The sequence below is a fragment of the Panthera uncia genome (assembly GCF_023721935.1).
Source record: "Panthera uncia isolate 11264 chromosome B3 unlocalized genomic scaffold, Puncia_PCG_1.0 HiC_scaffold_1, whole genome shotgun sequence".
NCBI lineage: Eukaryota > Metazoa > Chordata > Mammalia > Carnivora > Felidae > Panthera > Panthera uncia.
Window position 1 is genome coordinate 112,649,156 of NW_026057582.1, and position 21,992 is coordinate 112,671,147.

At 55.6% G+C, this 21,992-nt stretch overlaps 1 protein-coding gene across 1 annotated transcript in view; it reads left to right on the plus strand.

Moving 5' to 3' along the window:
• CCDC33 (coiled-coil domain containing 33) overlaps positions 1–20,687 on the plus strand; it is a 107,185-nt gene extending 86,498 nt beyond the window's left edge. The window contains exons 13-20 of the mRNA XM_049613858.1: positions 15,932–16,097; positions 16,356–16,444; positions 16,612–16,743; positions 16,839–16,929; positions 17,882–18,048; positions 19,079–19,165; positions 19,521–19,634; positions 20,481–20,687. Of these exons, the coding sequence (XP_049469815.1) occupies positions 15,932–16,097; positions 16,356–16,444; positions 16,612–16,743; positions 16,839–16,929; positions 17,882–18,048; positions 19,079–19,165; positions 19,521–19,634; positions 20,481–20,588 (954 nt within the window). The 3' untranslated portion in view covers positions 20,589–20,687. The remainder of the gene's footprint in view (positions 1–15,931; positions 16,098–16,355; positions 16,445–16,611; positions 16,744–16,838; positions 16,930–17,881; positions 18,049–19,078; positions 19,166–19,520; positions 19,635–20,480) is intronic.
• Positions 20,688–21,992: the final 1,305 nt, after the last annotated feature.

The following is a 21,992-nucleotide window of genomic DNA, read 5'->3' on the forward strand; positions in this document are numbered from 1 at the left end:
AAATAGCTGAACAAGTATTTATGGAGTCCCAGCTCTGTGCAGGCACTTAGCTGGGTGTAGAGGGGGTGCCTATCAGGAGAAGCTTTGAGGCCAAGCTGGCCTGAGACAGACAGTCTGGACCCAACACAGTTGGGAAAAAGATAGACAGACCCCTCCATGCCCTGGGAGGGGGTCTCTACAGCCCAGGCCAAGGGTGGTTAAAACAGATGCCTGCCTTAGTGACCAAGGCCGTTTCTAGATGGCGGGCTGCTTTGTTTGGGTTTGTTTTCCCTTTGCTTCCCAGTGAGCTCCTTTTAAAAACATCCACCCATGCCTCCACTGAACTAAAGGGAAAGGAATTTGTCCAGACCATCAGGAAAGCAGAGATGGGAAGGCCCGGGGGGCAGGCGTGGGGCCCTAAGCCATGCCGTCCAGCTGCATGAAGAGCCCAGCCCACCCAGCTGCGGTGGGGAGATTGCTGGGAGGGTGGGGGTGGGGCATGGGGGTAAAGGAGAGAGAGAGGGGAGACTGAGGGGGGAGAAAAAGAAGGAGACTGAGGTATAGCTAGAAGGCAGGCAGGGGCAGAGGGTTGCTGGGGGAGGAAGAAGCCAGAGCCCTCGGGCCCTTGCCCTTTCCTGGACTCCTGGCTCCACAGCTCTCCCAGGCCCTGCCACCTCCTTGCTGTTCCCTGGCCAAGGAATGAGCCTAGCTTGACGAAGTCTCCCCACCCAGATGCTCCCCACCCTGGAACAAAGGGGAAGTGGCCCCTCGAGTCTGCCTGCTCCAGTTCAGGGCTGGGCTCAGTCACCAGGCAGGCACTTGTTGTAGCAACGGTCCCTGGGGACCCATCCTGGGGAACAAGACGGCCAGCCAGAAAGATGGGGGAGCCAGAGTCCCCATCCGCTCCAGCCCCCAAAGCTGCCCCAGGCCTCCCGGATAGCTGTGTAAGTCTACCTCCATACCCACTGCTTCTGGGAGGAGGGGTTGGTTCAACCAGCAGGCAGGTGTGTTGGGGTGTGTTGCCTGGCAACGAGTAGCAGTGTTCCCAGAGCAAGGTGCAGGGAGGACTGGAAGATCAGGCCTGCACGCATTGGCCCCCATAGGCCTGTGTTCACAGGAACCTTCTGCAGGGTCCCCATCTGGAGCCCACACACAGGAACCCAGAAAGAGAAGAGAGAAGGGCTTCTGGGAAAATGCCTTAAAGTGACCGTTGTCTCCTGCTAATCCAGGCCCTGGTTCTGGACTCTTGGAGGGCCAGCCCTACATCCTAGAAAGTGGCTGGGCCTGGGCTAGCCTGGGGCAGGTAGGCAGAGAAGGCTTGCAGGTAGGACACAGCTCACAAGGGCTGTGAGAGGAAAGGGGTGACAAAGATTGGGGGCATTTCAGAGGAAGTGGTCAGCCCCCGGCCAGGGGCTCTGAGTTGCCTGGGTTAGTCACAACACCTCATTTGGACCCCAGTTATGAAAGCATTTCCTCTTCTACTGTGGCAAGAACCGTGTAGCATATCCCCAACCGGGATCATCGCCCCAGCTTGCAGATGATGAGGCACAGAGTGGGCAAGGACCTTGCTTAAGGATACACAACAGATGTGAGCAGAGGCTGGATTAGAACCCAGGGTTCTAGACTCCAGCCAGGGCTCTCCCCACACCCCACATGGGGCATTCAGAGGCAGCAAAGCTCTGACCAGACAGATTTGTGGTGGGAGGCGACCAGCGGAGTAGGGGTTCTTTATGGAAGAATAAGCAGGGCCTGGGAGGCCAGAGCTGGGGTCTCTCCCTTCACCAGCCCCCTGAATGCCTGGCCCTGTACTTCCATGGGCTGCGGGCAAGGGCCAGCCCCAATCAGAGTCCAGAGAGGAAGGACTCTGAGCCACAAACCTGAGGAGGAGTGGCTGATAGCTGGGCTTGGGGTGGTCCAGTGGGTATTCCTGGAGGAGAAGAGGTAAAGGCCTAGGGTACCGCCTTGAAGGTGGGGCAGGATTCTGGGAGGCTTGGGAGGGGAAAGGGGAATGGAAAGAAAGAGCATCCTCCAGGAAGCCCCTCCCCCAAGCCAGCCCCACCCCCAGCCCCTTTGTCTCTACCCAGCCCAATTAGCCCCCCTGGATCCTGCAGGGCCAGTTAGGCTGGGGCTCAGGTCAGCACTGGCCAAGGCCTCACCACCCCTCTGAGCTTCACTGTGCTAAGCACAAAAGGCGCCATCGCCATGCAGCAGAAAGGAAACTAAAGAACAGAAGGAAGGGAAAATTCACTCCTTTTGTTTCTTTGCTGTAACCTTGGGCTGAACAAAGAAGCAACTGCCTCCCCCTTGGGGAACCTGTCTTAAAACAGCAATTTGCACAGATTTCCTTGTAGCTCAGCTGACATTCAAGGGGTAACGGGAGCAGGGGTCTGGTGTGTGAGCAGGGCCCTGGCTCCAGGACCTTCTATAGCTCTTGACTGTGCCCAATTCAGAAGCAGAGCCCCTGGCTGCCTCAAGAATGGTGGCCGGTGAAGTGATCCTCCAGAGTCACACCCCCTCCAGGGCACCCTTCGACACCACCCCCTCGCCAAGAGCAGCCCCTCCCACTTGGCCACACCCTGGCTGCCTGGCGTCTGGTGGGTCTTCCCAGGCCTCCTGTCCTCTCCAGCCAGTGGGACTCTCAGGCCTCCCTGGCCCTCCCTCTGGTGGTGAAGAGGTTCAAGAGAGAATGAAGGAAAGGGGACAGAAGGGAGCTTCCCTGGCTGGGCAATGGCCAAGGGCAGAGGGGTCATGGATTTAGAGGCATGACCCTGAGGGTACCTGTGAGTGAGGGGCTACTTGGCCAGCATGAGCCCTGGAGTTCCATCCCCTTTCAGGAGATATTTAGCATAATCTGCCCCCCACCCCCACCTCACTCCTGCTTCCTTGAGACAGTCCCCTAGAACTGGGCCCTTGCTCAGAGCTCTGATCTTGGAACTAGGGAAGGCTGGCACTGATTTGCACAGGCTGAATGTATCCATTTGATTTTAAAGAAATGAGGCTAATTCCCATTAAAGGTATTGGATGATTTAGAGTGGCCAAGGGTGGCCTGTCAGACATCCTGAGGTTACCTGCAGGAGCTCCATCACATGATGGCAAATCTGGCAGAAGCAGTGTCCCTGGCCACCAGTCCTAGAGGGCCTGCCTGGCCCTCCTTCCCCATCTCAGAATGGCCACCAGAGTTTATGGAGAGAAGACCCTTCTATGCTGCCAGGGTGTCCCAGGAGCTAGAGGGAGAGTGTATAGGTGGTTCCCGGTGGGGAGTGCCAGTCTGGAGGGTAGGGGATCAGGGATGGCTTCTTGACGGAGGCAACAAGGCATCAGAGATAGAGAGGGGCCCAGGAAGGCTGGCCCATGATCAGAGTGACAGTGGCCAGTTTCTGAAAGGGAGTCTAGTTTTGCTGGTTCAGATGGCCTTGAAATTCAAAGCTGGAAGTTTATCATGAGGGCATGTGGGAGCCATGGAAGGGTTCCAGAGGCCAGGGAGGATGTTCCATTTATCTATTGCTGCATAACAAACCACCCCCAAATATTGTGACTTGAAGTGATCACTTTTCTCTTACTTTTCTATCTCTGTTCTTGGCATCAGGAGCTAGGCCAAGGCATAGCATGGAGGGCTGGTCTCCGTCCCTGGCGTGTGGGTCCTCAGCTGCGGTGGCCTCTAAGGCAGGGGACTGGAGCCTCGGGGGGGGGCCCTCCCACACCATTATCTGGAGCTTCCTCACAGCATGGCAGTCTCAGGGTGACAGGGCTTCTCAGGCACAGCAAACGTTCCAGGAGGGAGGCAGCAGCTGCGAGGAAGTTCCAGAAGCTCACGGTGTGCCTCTGCAATTCTCTAAGACTGGTCCAGTTTCCAGGGGAGGGTGGTTAGCTGCCACCTCTCACCGAGAGCAGTAGTTCAGCCGTCTTTCATCTACCAGAGAGGAAGGTTGCGTTTTGAGGCCCAAAGAAGTGGAGAAGTAGGAGGCCTGCCTGCAGGAGGAGGCTACGGAGATCAGACCAGTGTGCCAGGACAGTAGGAGGGGGGTGCCACCAGGAGATGCCCCTCTGAGCAGAGGAAATCCCAGGGTTGGGGGATAGAAACACTACATTATTGGCTGATTTCATTATTGGCAGAGGGCTGTCTTGAAGGAATACAACTGGCCCCCCTCAGCCTTGTGTAGCGGGGTACAGGGACAGCAGGAAATAGGCCTGGTGGCCTGGGGCAGGGAGGAGGGGGGCGAGGAGGCAGGGCGAGAGGGTGGGAATCTTTCTATCTCTGACTCAGAAAAGCAGCCCGGGTGGGCCCTCAGAGCACCTCACAAGCTTGAAGGGAATCAGACAGGCCTGGGTGATGTGCACACCTCCCTTCCCCCAGAAGACACCTGGCCTAGGACAAATAGCCCCAGTCCCTGGGGAGGGGAGAAGGTCAAGGGCAGAGTGGAGACCGTAGCCCCGATTTACCATCCCAGGCTCCCTGGGCCTGCGGAACAGTCCTTCAGCAACGCGCAGGGGACCCAGGTCGACTGCGGCTCTGCTCCTATCAGTGGGGCAACTTTGAACAAGTCCCACAGCCCTCCCACCCCGCCACCCTGGGCCCCAGCTTCCTCCTCAGGGACCTGGGAATGCAAATACCTCCCCTGGAGGCTCCTTGTTCAAATTAGACGACTGGCCAGTGGTAGGCATTCAAGGGGGGATCTTCAGTTATCAGGCCCCGTGACCCCTGTAGGTCCTGTCCGGGCCTGGTGTCCATAGTGTGGCTTCCTAGGTGGGGAGAAGAATCCTGTCTCGTCTGTGAAGGTTTAGTTGGTGTGTGCGTGTGTGCGCGTGTTTGGTACACTTTCTAAACCGCATCCGGGTCCCTCACAACTGTTCCTTCTGCACAAGGCTCAGCTTCAAGTGTCCAACACGGTGCAGGTGTTACTTTGGATGGGGGTTATTCAGATGGGGTCACTTCGATGTGGTCCATTCTGCTTGGAGGTGGCTCTTGTCCCAAGCTGCTCCACTCCCCACTTAGCCCCATTATTTGCCCGGGGGCTGGCTCAAGACAGGGGCCCCAGGTGAGGTTTGGGATTTGCTGTGTTACCTTGGGCAAGTCCCTGCCCCTCTCTGGCCTCTATGGGTGATTTTTGGCAGAGGACATTCATCAGAACTTCCGAGATAGGAGTTCCTGGGCAGGACCTCTTAGAGGAGGGACATGTGTGGGGCTGGACAAGACGGCCCAGTATGCATCTCCCTCCTTCCCCCATGAGCTATGGGGCCTGCTCAGGCCAGCCTCATTCCCACCGCAGCCCGAAGGCGGAGCATCTGTGGGAGGCGGCTGCCCTCTACCGGCGGTAAAGGCAAACCACATGGCATGTAGCCTGGGCCTGCCAGCGGTGTGTTCTCAGGGCCTGGCCACCCAGAGGTTAGATGGCCCCCCAGGGAAGAGCGAAGGAGGGAAGGGGGTGTGCTGGACCCAGCAAACCCATCGCACTGGTTCAGGCTCACCACCCACCCTCTGCACCCACGCCACCCGCTGCAGAGCCCTCCCACCCACACTGCCTCTGATCCAGACACCTGTCCACACCTGCCTGCGGTGGCCTCAGGCGTCTTCCTTCCCCTTGGAGAGTGAAGCCCCTCCCTGCTCCGACCCCCTGCTCCAGCCCCTGCTCCCCATCCACCCCTCCCTGCCTATCTCATCTCTCTCTCCCACCCCACCCCGTGCCCCTCCACCCAGTGTCCCCCACCCCCCTCCCTTCTCAACCTCACTATCCCGCTCCCCCCACCCCCTGCACTCTGGCATTCAGAGCACTGGCCAAGGTCACCAGGGGCCATACACCCAGGGGTTCCCTCTGCAGATTTGGAAACTATTGGGCCTTCTCACGTTTTTTTCCAAAACCTTTTAAATTATTAAATGTAACCCACTTGGGTCGCATTGAACATAAAAATAAAATACAACCAGGGGCGCCTGGGTGGCTCAGTCGGTTGAGCATCTGAGTTAGGTTCAGGTCATGATCTCACAGTTTGTGGGTTCGAGCCCCGCATCCGGCTTTGCGCTGACAGTGGCAGAGCCTGCTTGGGATCCTCTCTCTCCCTCCTCTCTGCCCCTCTCCCCCCACCCCCCGACCAAGACAGATAAATAAGCATTTTTTTAATAGAAAGAAAACACAACCAAATTCTTTTAAAGCAAATGCCCCTGAAACCACCACCCAGGTCAAGAAATAGAACACTGCCAGCGCCCAGAAGCCCCTGGTGCCCCTCCTTCCCTAGACATGACCACTGTGCCAACTTGCTGTCTGGCTTTGCTGCTTTATCCTGTCACCACCCAAGTGTGCCTCCCCAGTCCCTATGTCCTAATAGTCCATGTTTTTAACTTTCTCTAAAGGGCATCACACTGTGCACGTCAGTTTTTGTCCGGTTTTTGCCCAACTTTGTGTGCAAGATTCATGAGTGAGGTTGCTTGTCACTATGGCCCCTCTTTTTCACTGTGCAGTCTTCCTGGGTCCCTTATCTCTGTCCCATAAGTCCTCAGTGTCTTGCCCACCCTTTCATGCTTTGAAGAAGGTAGTTTTTTCTTAGTATCCAGGTGTTTAGGTTCTCTGCAGGGGGGCAGGGGGAGAGTCTGTCTTACCCAATGCATCATTACCCAAAGAAGACCCACTTTTCTGAAGCTCTGTGGCTTTGGCTCGGCCAGTTTTTCTCCCACCTTTCTGGCACTCGCCCTGAATTGGCACTCGCCCTGGCACTTGCCGCTGCCTCCTCCCAGAGGCAATTGTCCCAGAGCCCCCCTCCTCATTCTATACTTTCCTTACCCCTGGAAAATCCCCTTCCTTCCAAGGCTTCACTTAGACCTCCGTGGGCCGCCCTCCCCACACCGCCTGCAGCCAAGATGCTCCCCAAGCTTGACCACCACCAACTGCCTGCGACCACCTCACACCCAATATGCCTCACCCCTCTCCAGGCCAGCACCTCCTTCTCCCCACTGGGTGCATACACCTCTGCCCTGTCCCCCAAGACCCCAGACTCCACCTCCTCCTCCTCCTCCTCCTTCCTCGCTTCCTCCTCCTCCTCTCTCCTGCAGCTCCAGCCCTCATCCACGCCTACTGCCTCCGCTGGCATGGGTCCCATCCCTTGTTGCCTGGCTCACTGCACCTGGCCTGCATTCCCTCTGGGCTGGGCAGCCCCAGAAGTCTTGTCTCACACACATACGCACACGTGCACACGCGTGCACACACACACACACACACACACACACCCCTGTCCTGCAGCTTAGGCCCTTCAGTGGCCCTATAAGACAAGTCCAAGCCCCTGAGCCGATCCTTCAAGATCCTCTTCTGTCTGCCCTGCTGCCTCTCCAGCCATACCCCTACACTCATCTCCCTGCACTCTGCCTTCCAGAAATTCCCCTGCTTTGTTCCTCATCGCACACTCACCTCCCTGCCTTTGCCACAGTGTCTCCTCTGCCCAGAGAGCCCTCCCCACCCCCAGGTAACACCTCCTCATCCTCAAGAGTCAACTCAGATTATCAGCTCCTCCAGGAAGCCTTCCCAGCTCCCCAGCCAGGGTTCAGAGCCTCCTCTGAGCTCCCCTCTGTCACAGGCACTTCCTTCCCTCTCCTCTCTGTGTAGACAGGAGACCACTGCAGGCAGGGAGGGACACTCAGGGGTCCTCTGTGCTCCCCGGCCCCAGCATGGGACAGACCTGGCACACAGTGGTGCTCAGCAAGTGTTGGCCGACTGCTAGTTTATTGAGCTGCTTCCAGCCTAGACTTTATAACTGAGTCTCTGTGACCTTGGGCATTTCCCCATCTGTACAGTGAAGGTCGAAGGGCATTTCTGGTCAACATAGTTGGTATATTTGAACACTCCCGCGTGGATGAGATACCTCAGATTCCACCATAAGAACTTCTTAAGGGGGGCTGAGTGGTAAACATTGCCCTCTTCAGGCTTTTGTGAGATATAACCACCACCCTTTCTTTTTAATTAACAATAAGGAGTTATTTCTATAAAATGGGAGTAGTCAGATAATCATACCTTCCGTGCCAGATACCCAGAGCTATTATAAGAATAATTTTTTATTTTTTTTAATTAAATTTATTTATTTATTTTGAGAGAGAGAGAGCAAGCAGGGTAGGGGCAGAGAGGGAGAGGGGACAGAGAGAATCCCAAGCCAGCTCTGCACCACCAGCACAGAGCCTGATGCAGGGCTCGAACTCACAAAACCGTGAGATCATGACCTGAGCCGAAATCAAGAGTCAGACGCTTAACCGACTGAGCCACTCTTGCAGCCCAAAAATAGTTTTTTAAAAGCACTCGGAAGGTGAGGGGCGCCTGGGTGGCTCAGTTGGTTAAGCACCGACCGCGGCTCAGGTCATGATCTCTCAGTTCAGGCTCTGTGCTGACAGCTCAGAGCCTGGCGCCTACTTTGGATTCTGTGTCTCCCTCTCTCTCTCTCTGCCCCTTCCCTGCTCACTCTCACTCTCTCGCTCTCTTGCTCTCAAAAATAAACATTAAAAAAATTAGAAGGTGGTACTGAGACAGGAGTTAGCATCATCCTGTGTGCCAGGGTCCGAGCCGGCCCTCCTCGCACCCACTCACCGCACAGCCATCCCTTGAGTTAGGACTATTTTCCCGTTCCACAGATGAGGACACTGAGGCTCAGAGCACGGCTGGCCTCCTTACTGAGCGGCAGAGGGATTATTTGAATCTGGGGCTACCTAATGCCTTGCTCCTCAACAGACTCTGAGAGCCAGGGTCCTGTGGGGGACCAGTGGGTGGACAGGGTGCACTCAGGGTCAGGCACAGATAGGCTCAGTGTCCTCAGAAGATGTGCTAGCCCAGAAAGGGGACAGGGAAGAGGCTGTCATCCTGTCCACCACCCCCAGAGCAGGCTGGGAACTGGGGAGGAAGGAGGGAGCAGACAGAGAGGCAGAACCACAACAGGAATCTGGGGCACGGTGTCCCAAGTGTTCTCAAGGCCGGGCTGTGATGCAGAGCATGACCCTGAGCGGACAGCCTAGCCCAGGCTGTGGGGAGAGGTCAGAGCTGCCCGCCTGCAGGCTGCGGCTTCCCAGCCCAGCTTTACTGCCGAAGGTCACTGCTCAGCTGTGGAGGTGGCTGAAGCTGAGGAGGGAGGGCAGGCTGCCAGGGAGCTACCCCTCCGGGTCCCATGGATGGAGGGCACTGGCCAGGGCAGAGGCTGAGGGGGGTAAGCCAGGGTTCCTCTCCATTCCCCTGGGGAGGCCTCGTTCTCAGAGAGCAGCCAGGCTGGGAGGCGAGGCATGGGGCCTGTGGAAGGTCCATAGGACTATTCTCCAAGGGAACAAGTCCCAAAGGACTCGTGGCCCTCCCTCCGGAAGGGGCCATCTGACTGAGGCAAGGACACCTTTCATCAGGAGCCATGCTGTCCCTCTGCCTCTTTTCCCCTTGTTCTGAGCCTCAGCTTTCTTCCTCTGTCAAGAGGAGGGAGTGTTAGAAAGAGAGCTTCGCTCAGCCCCAGGAATGTTGAATTGGAGAACAGTGGGGTCTTAGAATGAGTGAGGCCCTGAATGAGAACAGGGGCGACTGTACCCATGGGCGACCCTCCCCCTCCCCCTGGGACTCCCCCCACCACACGTGCGTACATGGACACACCCACACACTCACATGCATGCAATTAAAAACCGCCCAGTGGACTGTAAAAAGGTCAAGTGTGGGAATGGAGGTTCAGCATGAATGCAGGTGTGAGAGAGACATAGAGCATGTGCTGGAGGGGAGGGTGGCTCAGCGCGCCTGTAAAGGGCCTCAGACTTGCCATCTGAGTTGACACGGAGCTGGGAGGAAGCTGGTCCAAACCTCAGGAGCTTACTCAGGACCACCGCCGGCCATGACGATCTCGGCCCTCCATCCACACACACACACAGACTGGTCCGCCCAGGGTTCCAGCATCCTGCAGAGCTCTTCCCTGCCCCGAGCCCCTGTCCCCCAACCCCTACCTTGGGCAGGGCCCATCAGAAGGAGAAGCTGGAAAGCCAGCGATGGAATCAGGCAGGCTCATTCAAATCTGCTGTTTTCTCACAGACCTGGCCAGCTGTAGGTGGGGACTGTGACATGAGGCACAAGCCCACCTCTCCTGACACAGGGAGGCCTGAGCGTGTGTCTGGCTCCCTGAGGAGCAGATGGGGGAACCCCCTCTTCTCGCCCTCCCCCCCCCCCCCCCCCCACCCGAGGCAGCCTTAGCCTTAGGAACAAAGGGCAGAATGGGGCCTTGGGACGTCATATGGACACTGGCTCCTCCCCCACCAGTGCCACTCAGTTTCTATAGACAGACTCAGCTCCACATCAAGCCAGGACTCTTCTTTCTTCTTCCCTCCGGGTGAAGCTCCCAGCCTTCCTCAGTCAAGGGGGTGCACAGAGCACAGTTCTTTGAGTGACGCCTGGGCTCCAGTGCTATAGATCCATATCCGCAAGCCGGATGATGTTGGATACGGCCCTGAAGCAACCCGAGCCTCACAGGAGCTTCCGCGGCATCGTGTAAGCCCTCAGCGAGGACCAGCGCTTGTGCCTGCCCGTCTTCAGGGGGCCCTGCAGAGGCAGAGCAGAATCCGTCGGCCCCCCAGGGTAGGGCTGGAGAGGGCCTCGCAGCAGGAAGAGGTCACCATGAGGCCTTGGGCGCAGGGCCCCCCGGGAGCATCCAAAACTCGGGGCTCAGAAGAACCCATTACTGCTGACGGCTGGGAGGGTCCCCAGAGGAGAACGGTGACGCGGAGGCTTTGTGTGCTTAAACTTGAGCCGAGATTCATTTATTTTTTAATTCATTAAATGTTTTTAACTTCTGTGTGTGAGACACACACATTCAGACAAAGGCACAAGACAGAAATGTGTTCGACTGCAGTGGTTTGTCACCAAGTGGACTTGCGTGTGTAAGCCCCACGTGTCCCACAGGTCAAGAGGTATAGTACTGCCAGCACCCCAAAAACTCCCCCATACTCCCCCATCTCCCCGTACAGATCTCAGACCCTGACTTTTAATCCCAGGGCTTAAGTTTGCCTGGTTTTGAACCAAATCTCTATGGAATCACAGGGTAGGTACTTTGTGTCCGGCTCCTTTTGCTTGAGATTATGTGTGAGAGGTTCCTCCCTGTGGCTTCATGTGGTGGCACCCACTGATTTTTATCGCCGTCTATATTCCACTGTATGACTATGTCCCCATTCTACTGTGATGGGCATTTGTGCGACTTCCATTCGGGGTTCATACAAATAATGCTGCTACGAATGTTCTCACGACCGCTGGTTGATGCATCCACACACGCGTTTGTGTTGGGTATGTACCCAGGAGGGTAACTGCATGGGCTATGCCTACGTTCAATCTGAATAGTGTCCAGTGTGCAGGCAGCTCTCCAAAGTGATGGTGACACTTCAGATCCCCCCCAGCACTGAATAAGCGTTCCGCTTCTTCCACACCCTTATCAACATTTGACATAGTCGGGATTGTTTTGTTTTGGTTTTGGTTATTCTAGTGGGTGTATAGTAATATCTCGTGTTTTTTTTTTAATTCTTAAGTTCATCCATTTATTTTGAAAGAGAGAGAGAGAGAGAGAATCCTAAGCAGGGTCCGCACTGTCAGCACAGAGCCTGACTCTGGGCTTGATCCCACAAACCATGAGATCATGACTTGAGCCAAGATTAAGAGTTGGACGCTCAAGACTGAGCCACCCAGGCGCCCTCGTTGTGGGGTTTTAAATGACTAATGAGGGTAGGTATCAATTCGCGTGCTTATTGACTTATCCTCTCAAGTGCCAGTTCAAATCTCTTGTCTATTCTCTTGGGTGGTCTTTTTTCTTATTAATTTGTAGGAGTTATTTTTATATCTGAATATGAGCCCATCGTCTGTCGTGCATGTTGTATATATCTTCTACTTGTCCTGCCCACTCCCTCCCTTTGTGATGTCTTTTCTTGAATAGACGCTCTTAATTTAAATGTACCAATTTTATCAATCCTTTCCGTTCTGGTTTGTGCTTGTGTCCTGTTTTTCAAAACCTTACCCTCCCCCAAGTTCATAAAGATTCTTAGCTTTGTCTTTTAGTCTTACTGTTTTATCTTTATACTTAGATCTCAGTCTATCTGGAATTTTTTTAATGTTTATTTTTTGGGAGAGAGAGCGAGCATGAGTGGGGGAGGGGCAGATAGAGATGAAGACAGAGGATCTGAAGTGGGCTGTGTGCTGACAGCAGTGAGCCCAATATGGGGCTCGAACTCACGAACGGTGAGATCATGACCGGAGCCAAAGTTGGTCAGCCGACTGAGCCTGGTCACCCAGGCACCCAGGTGCCCCTATCTGGAATTTATTTTTAATTATGATTTGTGATGGAAACCAGGTTTCTACTTTTCCATATAGATATCAGATTGACCCAGGACCATTTATTACAATGACGGTCCTTTCCCTGCAGGCCTCTGATGCCATCTCAGTTATGAATTAAGACTCCATATACATGTGGTTCTGTTTCAGGGCTCTCTATTCTGCCTCTATGGCCTACTTATCAATCTTTGCACCAATGTCACCTTGTCTTAATTACTATAGCTTTATCATAAGTCTTGATAGGTGATAAAGCAAATCTTCCTTACTGTTCCTCTTCAAAAATATGAAAGTATTTTAGCTATACTTGTCCTTTTTATTTCTCGCACATTATAGAATCAGCTTGTCTATTTCTGCACACACACACACACACACACACAGTTATGATTTTGATTGGGAGTGCGCCGAATCTACAAACCAATTTAGGGAAGAACTAATTCTTTAAATACTGCATCTTTCAATCCATGAACATGGTATGACCCTCGATGTGTTTATGTTTAAATTATTTTTGATTAGTTGGATAATATATGGATACATTTTTATTAGAAATATAAAATTAGGGCGCCTAAGGGGCTCAGCTGGTTAAGCATCTAACTTCAGCTCAGATCATGATCTCACGGTTCGTGAGTTCAAGCCCCACATCGGACTCTCTGCTGATGGTACAGAGCCCACTTCAGAAACTCTATTCCCCTCTCTCTGTGCCCCTCTTCCGTGCTCTCTTTCTCCCTCAAAACTAAACAAACATTTTTTTAAAAGAAAGAAAATTAGAGGGGCGCCTGGGTGGCTCAGTTGGTTTAACGTCCGACTCTTGATTTCGGCTCAGGTCATGATTCCAGGGTCATGAGACAGAGCCCTGCATCTGCCTCTGCACTGAGGGTGGAGCCTGCTTAAGATTCTCTCTCTCTCTCTCTCTCTCTCTCTCTCTCTTTCTCTCTCTCTCTCCCTCTGCCCCTCTCCCCCACTCACACACGCTCTCTCTCAAATGAAACAGAAAAAGAAATATAAAATTAGAGATGAAACAAGTATTTCTTTCCTTTCCCAAACGCAGCAGTTTCTTTTTTATTTTTTTATTTTTATTTTTTTAATTTTTTTTTTAAGTTTATTTATTTTTGAAACAGAGAGAGACAGAGCATGAACGGGGGTGGGTCAGAGAGAGAGGGAGACACAGAATCGGAAGCAGGCTCCAGGCTCTGAGCGGTTAGCACAGAGCCCGACGCGGGGCTCGAACTCACGGACTGCGAGATCGCGACCTGAGCTGAAGTTGGACGCTTAACCGACTGAGCCACCCAGGCGCCCCCGCAGCAGTTTCTTATATAAGCACTGTGCTTCTGTACCTCTATGCACGCGCGCATACGTACCAATTTTGGATGGGATCGTATTAATTTGCCACATGCTTTTTTAACTTAACAATATTCTGTAGACATCTCTCTGTGTCAAAACAATTGAACCTAGGCCATTCTTTATAAGTACCGCCTGTAGCCAGAGACTGTGTCCTAGTACAAGACTATAGACTGAACTCAGTGAGCATCCTAGAACGTGTTTTCTTTCTGTGTGTGTGTGTTCCTCTAAGAGATTTAACCCGATAAGCAAAGACACCCATTTGGATACCGCTGTAATTATTCAGAGCAGACATAACGAGAGCCTGAACCAGGCAGGGGAAGGAGAAGAGAGACGAATTTCCTTTTCTACAATAACATGTGCTTCCTCCTGAGAGTCTCCTGGGCCTCCCAAACCCCTGTCAGTCATGGGTCTGCCATAAATGGAAGATGTAGGGCACAGCAGAAGGGCGGGCAAGGGAGCCCAGGGGGAGAGCAGCAAAGAGTTAGAGGAAGGGGTCTGACCTGTCCATCAAAGCAACCACTGAACAGAAATGGGGTGAGATGAGACACCTGTCCTGGGCAGGGCCATATGCTGCCTGCTGCACATGCTGCCCTGAGCTTTGCAGCAACCCCGTGCTTAGACCGTGCGAGGAATCTGCGGCTGAGAGAGGTGCAAGGGTCTGTCTGGGCTCGCCTAGTGAGTCAGGGGCCACGCTGGGCTTCTGACCGAGGCCTGGCCGCAAAGCCCTGCATGTGTGCGGTCTCCAGGCCGAGTCTCTTAGTTCACAACGCTGCCCAAGGACACCAGATGGGCAGACCTAGAGGAGCCAAGGCCTGGAACTCAACTGGGGCGGGTGCTGGGGAGACGGATTCAGGGCTGGCACCAGTCAGAGGGAGCCCGGCCAGAAGGCTGGACAGTGGCAGGTGACAAATGGTGTCTCGTGAGTCCCTGCTGTCTGGGAACCCTTCTCCAAGGAGCCAGTGGCCCACATGCAGCAGGTTGGAGGCAGCGGCTTGGAGCGAGGCCACATCCCCCGTCGGCACGGGGCCCAGGTGCGAGTTCAGGGCAAGGCTCTGCTTCCTGGAAACTTGGGAGCCTGGATGGGCCTAGAAGACCCAACTCTCACATCGAGGCCTCCACAGCCTCGGGAAGGTCACAGGCCACCAGGGCTTAGAAACCCCCACCGGCTTCACCTCCCTCCGCCTACCTCCTCTCCCTCAATGCACTTTCCTGGCCTCACCTTTCGGGTCCCCCTTTTATATTTATATTTATGAAATCCCCTTTTACAAACTTTTTATAAACAACAAGAGGGAATTTTTTAGTATAAAACAAATGCCATGAATAAAGCCCATTAACCTCCTATGCATACATAAGGGCAGACATTAATTCTTTTCCCAAACTGAGATTATACTCATCATCCTTATTAAGAAGATGCTTTGATTGCTTCTCAATGTCCTGTGCGGTGTCCATGCCTGGGGGCATCTGGCAGGATTGCAACAGCTCTTGGGAACACGGACTCAAGTGGCAGCTGGCCTGGGTTTCAGAGCCTTTCTCTGCCACTCATTACTTTTGTGACAGAGCGAGTTCTGCACCTCTCTGGGCCTTGGTCTCCTCATCAGTAAAATGAGGATGCTAACAGGCCCGACGTGAGGCTCCATGTGAGAACTAAGTGGGGGGGAGGGGACCTAACCTGGAACACTGTCGATTCTCGGCGAGCACCTGATATTAGGATTATCATTACTCCTCACCTAAAAACGGAGCCCAGCATCCTGGCCCCACCTCATTACCTAAGACTTTGTAGCTGGATCCCAACCCTGACCCTGAGTCTTTATCCGGGTCTCCTGGGCCTACCGTAGGTCTCTTCCTGCCCCGCCCCCGGGCTGGTGGGGGTGCTGGGGCCTGGGCTCAGCTGCCGAGTAGCATTCAATGGGATTTCTGAAGGTTCTTCCCTGGGTCCTTCCTCAGTGACATGAGTAAGGACAGGGGTTAGAAAGGGGGAAAAGGGAAAGGGAGAAGGCAGAGAAGTGGCTTGGATTTAGCCAGGCCCTAGAAACCCAGCCCCGGGTGCTTTTGAGTCTCTGCCTCACTGGGCTTCCTCACCTGGTGTGCGAGCCCGGGGTCCCTCCTCGGTGGCGTCACTGGGAGAGACGGTTGGAGTGACTGCTCTCCCATGGCCAGGAAGGGTGGAAACCAAATCATAACCACCCCTAGAAGGAGTTGCTCAGGCTCAAGGGCACCACTTGGGGTTCACTCTGTTTGTTGGCCTTGACGGGGACCTGCTGACTTCCAAGTGTGGGCGCACGTGTGAGCTGGGACCCAGTTCTGAGCCCTGGAATCCACAGGAGGTGAACAACTACCGGCGGGCCATGCAGAAGATGGCAGAGGACATCCTGTCGCTGCGGAAGCAGATCAGCATCCTGGAGGCAGAGAACCACACGCTGAGGAGCCAGCTAACCCAGGGGGAGGTGGAAGAGGAGCAGAACGACACCAACAAGAGCCAGAATCTGGGTGAGGGTGTCCGGGCCACCGAGAGCATCCAGCTGCCCGCCTGAGCCCAGGCTCTAAATTGTGGGTCAGGGTGGTGGGGAGCCTTTCCCAGGTGCACCTGCTCCTGGACACTGGCCGGGTCCTCTCTCCGGGATGGGAGACTCCAGCCCTGTCTCAAGCCCCAGGACTGAGAGACCCCACCCCCGCCCCGTCCCCAGCTGCGCTGAGCCAGGAGATGCGCCCTCCCTGAGCCAGCTCCCCCAACACCCCCCCCCACAGTGTCCATGAAGCAGAAACTGCTGCTGAGTGAGCTGGACATGAAGAAGCTGTGGGACAAAGTGCAGCATTTGCAGAATGAGCTGATTCGAGTGAGCTGAGGCTGGGGGACAGAGGGGAAGGGAGCTGGGGGGGTGTCCAGAGAAGTACCCGCGAGCAGAAGGGAGAGGGGTGTGGAAGGAAGGGGGCGGTGCAGTTGGAGACTCAGCAGAGGGGCCAGCAGTAACCCCAGGCACTCCCTGCCCTCCCCCACCACCAGAAGAATGATCGAGAGAAGGAGCTACTCCTCCTGCACCAGGCTCAGCAGCCACAGGCCGCGCTGCTGAAGCGGTACCAGGACAAGCTGCGGAAGACGAAAATGCTGGAGGAGACTGTGCGGCACCAGGAGAAGGCAGGTGTCAGAGGGGCCGGCCCATCAGGCGCCAGCCACAGAGCAGAAGGTGCAGAGCCCCCAGGCCAGCCCAGCCTTTGTGCCCGGCCCTCCAGGTGATCGAGAAGATGGAGCGGGTGCTGGAGGACAAGCTGCGGGACCGGAAGGAGCCCCTGCTCACCAGGCTGCAGGGAAAGCCCAGCGTGGGTGAGTCTTTTGCCCCGTCCCCCCGGAGGCCCTGCCTTCCTGGAGCATCCGCTTCCGGAGCAGAACTGGGACAAAGGATGCTACCCCCCTACTGACGCAGGCAGTGAGGAGAGGGCTCCCAAAGGTCCACTGGGCTCCCTTCTCCTGCCAGGGAGCCCCTCAGGACACATCAGGGCAGTGTGTGAGCCAGGTTAGAGATGGACGTGCTCGGACCCACAGAGGGGAGGCACTGCAGACTGGGGTGAGCAGACAGGGGCTGCCCAAGAAGAGGGGCTGCCAGAACCCTCCAGATTACTTCCTCCTCTCCCCATGTCTTCAAAGAGTCTGCTCCTACAAAACAAACAATACTTGTTTGTTCTCTCCATTGATGTTAACCAAAGCCACCCAGGACTGCCAATCTGACAGGGCTCTGGCGGGCAGGGGACAGCCAGCTCACCCCATATCAGCCCGGCCCAGGCAGAGGAGTTCCCTGAGCCATCTGTACAGCCTCACCGGGGACCCCTGCGTGCCCAGCCCTGTGCTCAGCCTTCACTGCATGGGGATGTCGGGCGGTGCATTCCAGAAGGCCTTTGGAAAAGAATGAAAGATGAGACTGCCTTTCAGGAACCCTGAGGTCATTCTAGAGTGGGAGAAGAGGGAAGACAACCCAGGGAGGGCAGAGGGCCAGGGAGTGACAATGCCAAGAGCAGAGAAGGGAGGAAAGAGAGTGGTGAAAAGCTAAAATAGACCCAGGACAAATGGCGGGGGAGTGGTTATGGAGAACACTGCGGTCAGGTTATAAAGAGCCCACAAGGAGGGCCTGAGGCGTGTGGATCTGATTCTACCGGGCAGGGAGCCGGTGAGTGCTTGGGAACAGAGGAAGGACAGAATGGAGCAAAATGCCGGGGCGGATCAGGCAGGGGACACGAGGGCAGGAGAGCCAGCTCATGAACATCTGTGGCCACGTCTGCAGCCTTCCCTGTGCTCTCAGCCTCTGGCCTTCCCCCGGGGCCCGCAAGAGAGAACCTGCCCGTCGACCTGTACTCCGCGCTGCTGGCAGAAAACTCCAGGCTGCGTGCAGAGCTGGATAAGAACCGCCACCAGTCGGCCCCCATCATCCTGCAGCAGCAGGCCCTACCGGTAAGAGCTGCCGGCACAGGCTTGGCCTGGGCCTGCCCCAACAGATGCTCGGCGATCACTCACAGCGCAATCCAAGTTGAAGACGGAGACCAGGAGCTGGGCTTCCCAGGGACTCCAACGTGCCTGGCGTCTCCTGGAGCGCCAGCTCTCAGGCCTGCCCCTTTGCTCCCAGGGACACACATGGGTCTGAAGGCGCCACTTTTGCCCTCATTTAGCAGCCCCAAATGGCCCTTGACCTTTGATTCCTGACCCCTTTTGCTGGCCTGCCCTCGGACTCCACACAAGCCTCTCTGAGCTCCATCCCGGAGCGTTTCCTGGGATTGGTACAGCCTTGGAGAGCCCTTTTCCCCCATCCCAGGTGGACCCCGGGGAGTTGGGAGCAGGAGACCTGGCAGAGAGACTGCAGGAGACAGATGGCCCAGGCCACTCCAAGGGCACAGAGACCCTGCCCGCACAGGTGGGTGCCCCCGGCCCCAGAAATGCCCCAGCCCCATTCCGTCTCCAAGGCTGCTGCAGGTGCCCCTGCCTCATGCAAACCCAAAGACGAGACATTTAGAATTCCAGCAAGGGGTGGCCAGGGGACACAGGAGAGTTTTTCTCTTCATCCCAGGACTTGCGGGAGGTGAGTTCTGTTTGAAAGCGCACCCGATGCACGGACATCCAGGTGAAGTGCGGGGGGGATAAGGGAACCCTTGCTTCACAGATGCTTCACTTTACAAGATTCCCCGTTCACGATTCCTTTCTGGGCACCGACAGGCGCCACCTAGTGCATTTTACGTTTAGAGATGGATGTCCGGAAACTCCATGTAACCAAAATCTTTGGGGAGAACAGCTGTGAAAAAAAGCACACACACCGTATCGGGTCAACTTTGAGACGAGGGTTTGGCCCTGGGTCTCAGGCTCTGAATCAGGCAGATGAGTTTGGAACTCAGACCTGGCTGGTTTCTCCCTCAGTATCTCATGGCCTCCTGAGCCCACACGGCCGCCATCCCCAGCTGGAGCCATGTGTGCGTTTCTGCTTTGCCCACAGGATCTCCTTGGCAATGCTTCAGACAAGTTCAACCTTCTGGCCAAGCTGGAACGAGCTCAGAGCCGGATCCTATCCCTGGAAAGCCAGGTGGGTGAGGTGCAGGCGTCAGTCAGGCTAGGCGGGTTCACCTCTCAGCCTATGACCAGGGTCAGGGTCAAAGAGTGACCAAGGTTGTGGCTCAGTCTATGACCAGAGTCAAGGATCAGTGTGGACTGAGGGTCAGGGCTCTGTATGTTGTTGGAACTCAGAGAAGGTCCTTCTGTGTCTTAGACCCCTCCCCCGCCACCCTGCCACGCCTGCTGTTTCCGGAAGGTAGCAGGTCCACGTTGCCCAGGGTTTTGCTCACTGCCCGGAGAGGAGGCTCAGGCTCTGGATGTCCTGAATCGCAGGGATGGGCCCTGCTGCCCAGCAGTTCCCCATCTGTCCCTCTCCGTGTCCACAGTTAGAGGACTCGGCTCGACGCTGGGGACGAGAGAAGCAGGACTTGGCCACAAGGCTGCAGGAGCAAGAGTATGGCTTGGGGCAACCCTCAAACTCCATCATCACTGACCTGCCTGTGAGTGAGCCCTCCGGACAAGCTCCTTGGGGGTCAGGCAGTGGGGCTGGCAGCCACTCCCCGCCCCAATCCTGAGTCACCCGGCCTTGAGAAGAACTACGCAGGGGGACCAGCTACCCACTGGAAGTCTCAGTTTCTGCTCTGTTACCACCAGAAGCCCTCGCCTGGTCTCGATGTCCCACCTGCCTAAGGCATCGCTGAGATGCCCCACGGGTGGTGGTGAGAATCAAGGGGTGATGGCCGTGGGTAGGGGGTGTCCAGGCGTTTCTGGACTGCTCTGGCACTGGCTGTCCTTTAGCATGGGCAGAGTAGCTGCGGCCCCCACCCAGCCCCTTAGCACCTGAGGTCCTCCCAGGAGCTCACCTTCTCGGGCAACTGCAGTGCCGCACCCCTGCCAGGGAGGGGAGCAACGTTGCCAGAGAGAAACACTGGCGGCGTCCTGAGCGCACATGGGCCTGTTCACAACTGCCCTTCAGGCTCAGCCCCAGGCTCCCAGGTCCCCCAGAGCAACACCCCTGAAGGCTCCTGCCCTTGAGCCATCAGTGTTCTGAACATCTCCAGGCTCCCAGAAAGGCCGGAAGAGGATGGGAGGTTGGGGCGTGGGGGCGGGACACTGACAGAGAACACAGGGCTACCTTGGCAAAGTCACCTGCTGAGACCTGGGGGCTCTTGGAGAAATCGGGTTTGACTTGCTGTGGTTAAACAGCTGTGGGAACCTTTGCGAAGTCTTGGCGCACTATGTTTTGGATCCTCTGAGGCATGGCTTGCCAAGATGCACTCTAATGGGTCATCCCCCGCCCCCAGCGGCAGGGGCGTGCTCACCTCACTTTGCTCTGCACACCACAGCACTACTCGGCCCTCTCCAAGGACAGCAGGCGACCCTCAAAGCTGGACCCCTTGACGCCCAGCTCAGAGACCAAGCTCAACAAACCCTCGAACTCCCAGAAGACCTGAGTCTTAGCAGACCTGAGTGCCAGAGCAGGCCTCCCTGTGTGCTGGGGAGTCTCATTCCACTCCCCCCAAATGACTCCATTAAATGCTGTAAGTCCGTGAGCATTCGTCTCTTTTCTGGGGTAGGGCAGCCTAGGGGGCCCAGCTTCCTCCTTCCAGACCCCACTCTGGGCCCGGTCCCTCTGCTGCAGCCTTATAGCCTCCTGCCTGTCCCAGAAGCTACCATTTTGGGAGAGCCAAAGGCCATAGTGGACCCAAGAGGGAGGGGGAGAAGAGGCCTTCCAAAGCAGGAGCCAGGGAGACAAGCCCCTTCCAGAACTCCAGAAGAAATGAGGCCACCTGAGGCCAGCTCTGTTGGAAGATGTGAGGGAGGCTGGGACTTTCCACTTGCCCCTAAACATCTCATATCTGAAATCCCTTCTTTCAAGTTCGATTGATCAGTTTCTTGGGAAGGGAAAGACTTAAAGCCTGACTGTGGCAATCAGTTACATGTTAGTGTGAAATAGTCCATTAACCAGGGCCAGGCTGAGTGGGCAATGTTGTGTCCATATATAGCCAGGGACAGGAAAGCAGATGGGGCTAGGGGAAGGAACCCTCTGCTGAGAGTCGGAAGGCCCGGATTCTAGTTATAAACATGCTGTGTGACCTTGAGTGACTCAAGCAACCTCTCTGGGCTTCCATTTCCCCATCTGTCCCATGCAGAGCTTGACTTCTTTGACGGTAGTGCCCTTTCCAGCCCTACCGTTTCTGAGTCAAAGACAACTGGGGCCCCGAGAAGTGAAAGGAAGCAAGAAAGAGAGAGAAAGCCAACAAGAAAGATGATTCTACGGTAGGGAAAAGTAGAAAGGCTCCAAAAGTGGACTCAGGACCTGCAGATGCTGGTAGAAGAGACCAGGGCAGCAAGGCCACTGTCCTGGGTGGGACTAGCTCCCCTGTCTGCCTGCAGAACTTAGACTTGGCTAGCAGAGGGCCAGGAGGGACCAGGCACCTGGTCAGGAGTTATAGAACTCAGAGAGGGTAAGGAGGCCAAAACCGGGACCAGTGTCAGGAAGTCCAAATAATGCACCAAAGGCCCAGCCACAGTCTTCCTGCCTACTGCCCAGAGAAAGACCGGGTGGGGTAAAGCAAACATACTGGCCTCTTATTCCCTAGATTGGCCACCTCATACGAGACCCTCACTCAGGCTTCAGCCCCGGACATGCCCCAGAACCCTAGCTGACCTTGGCAGGAAGTCCTCATGACCCCATAGGGAACTCCCACCCAGAGTTCAGCCAGTCAGAGGTCTACAGGAGCCTCATTCCTGATAGGTGGGCCTGCCCAGAAGTCTGTTCTCAGACCACCCTGTTCCCTCAACAGAAGCCGGGTCCTTTGTCCCTCTGCCCGCTGCTCCAGGAGCTCCCCGCACAG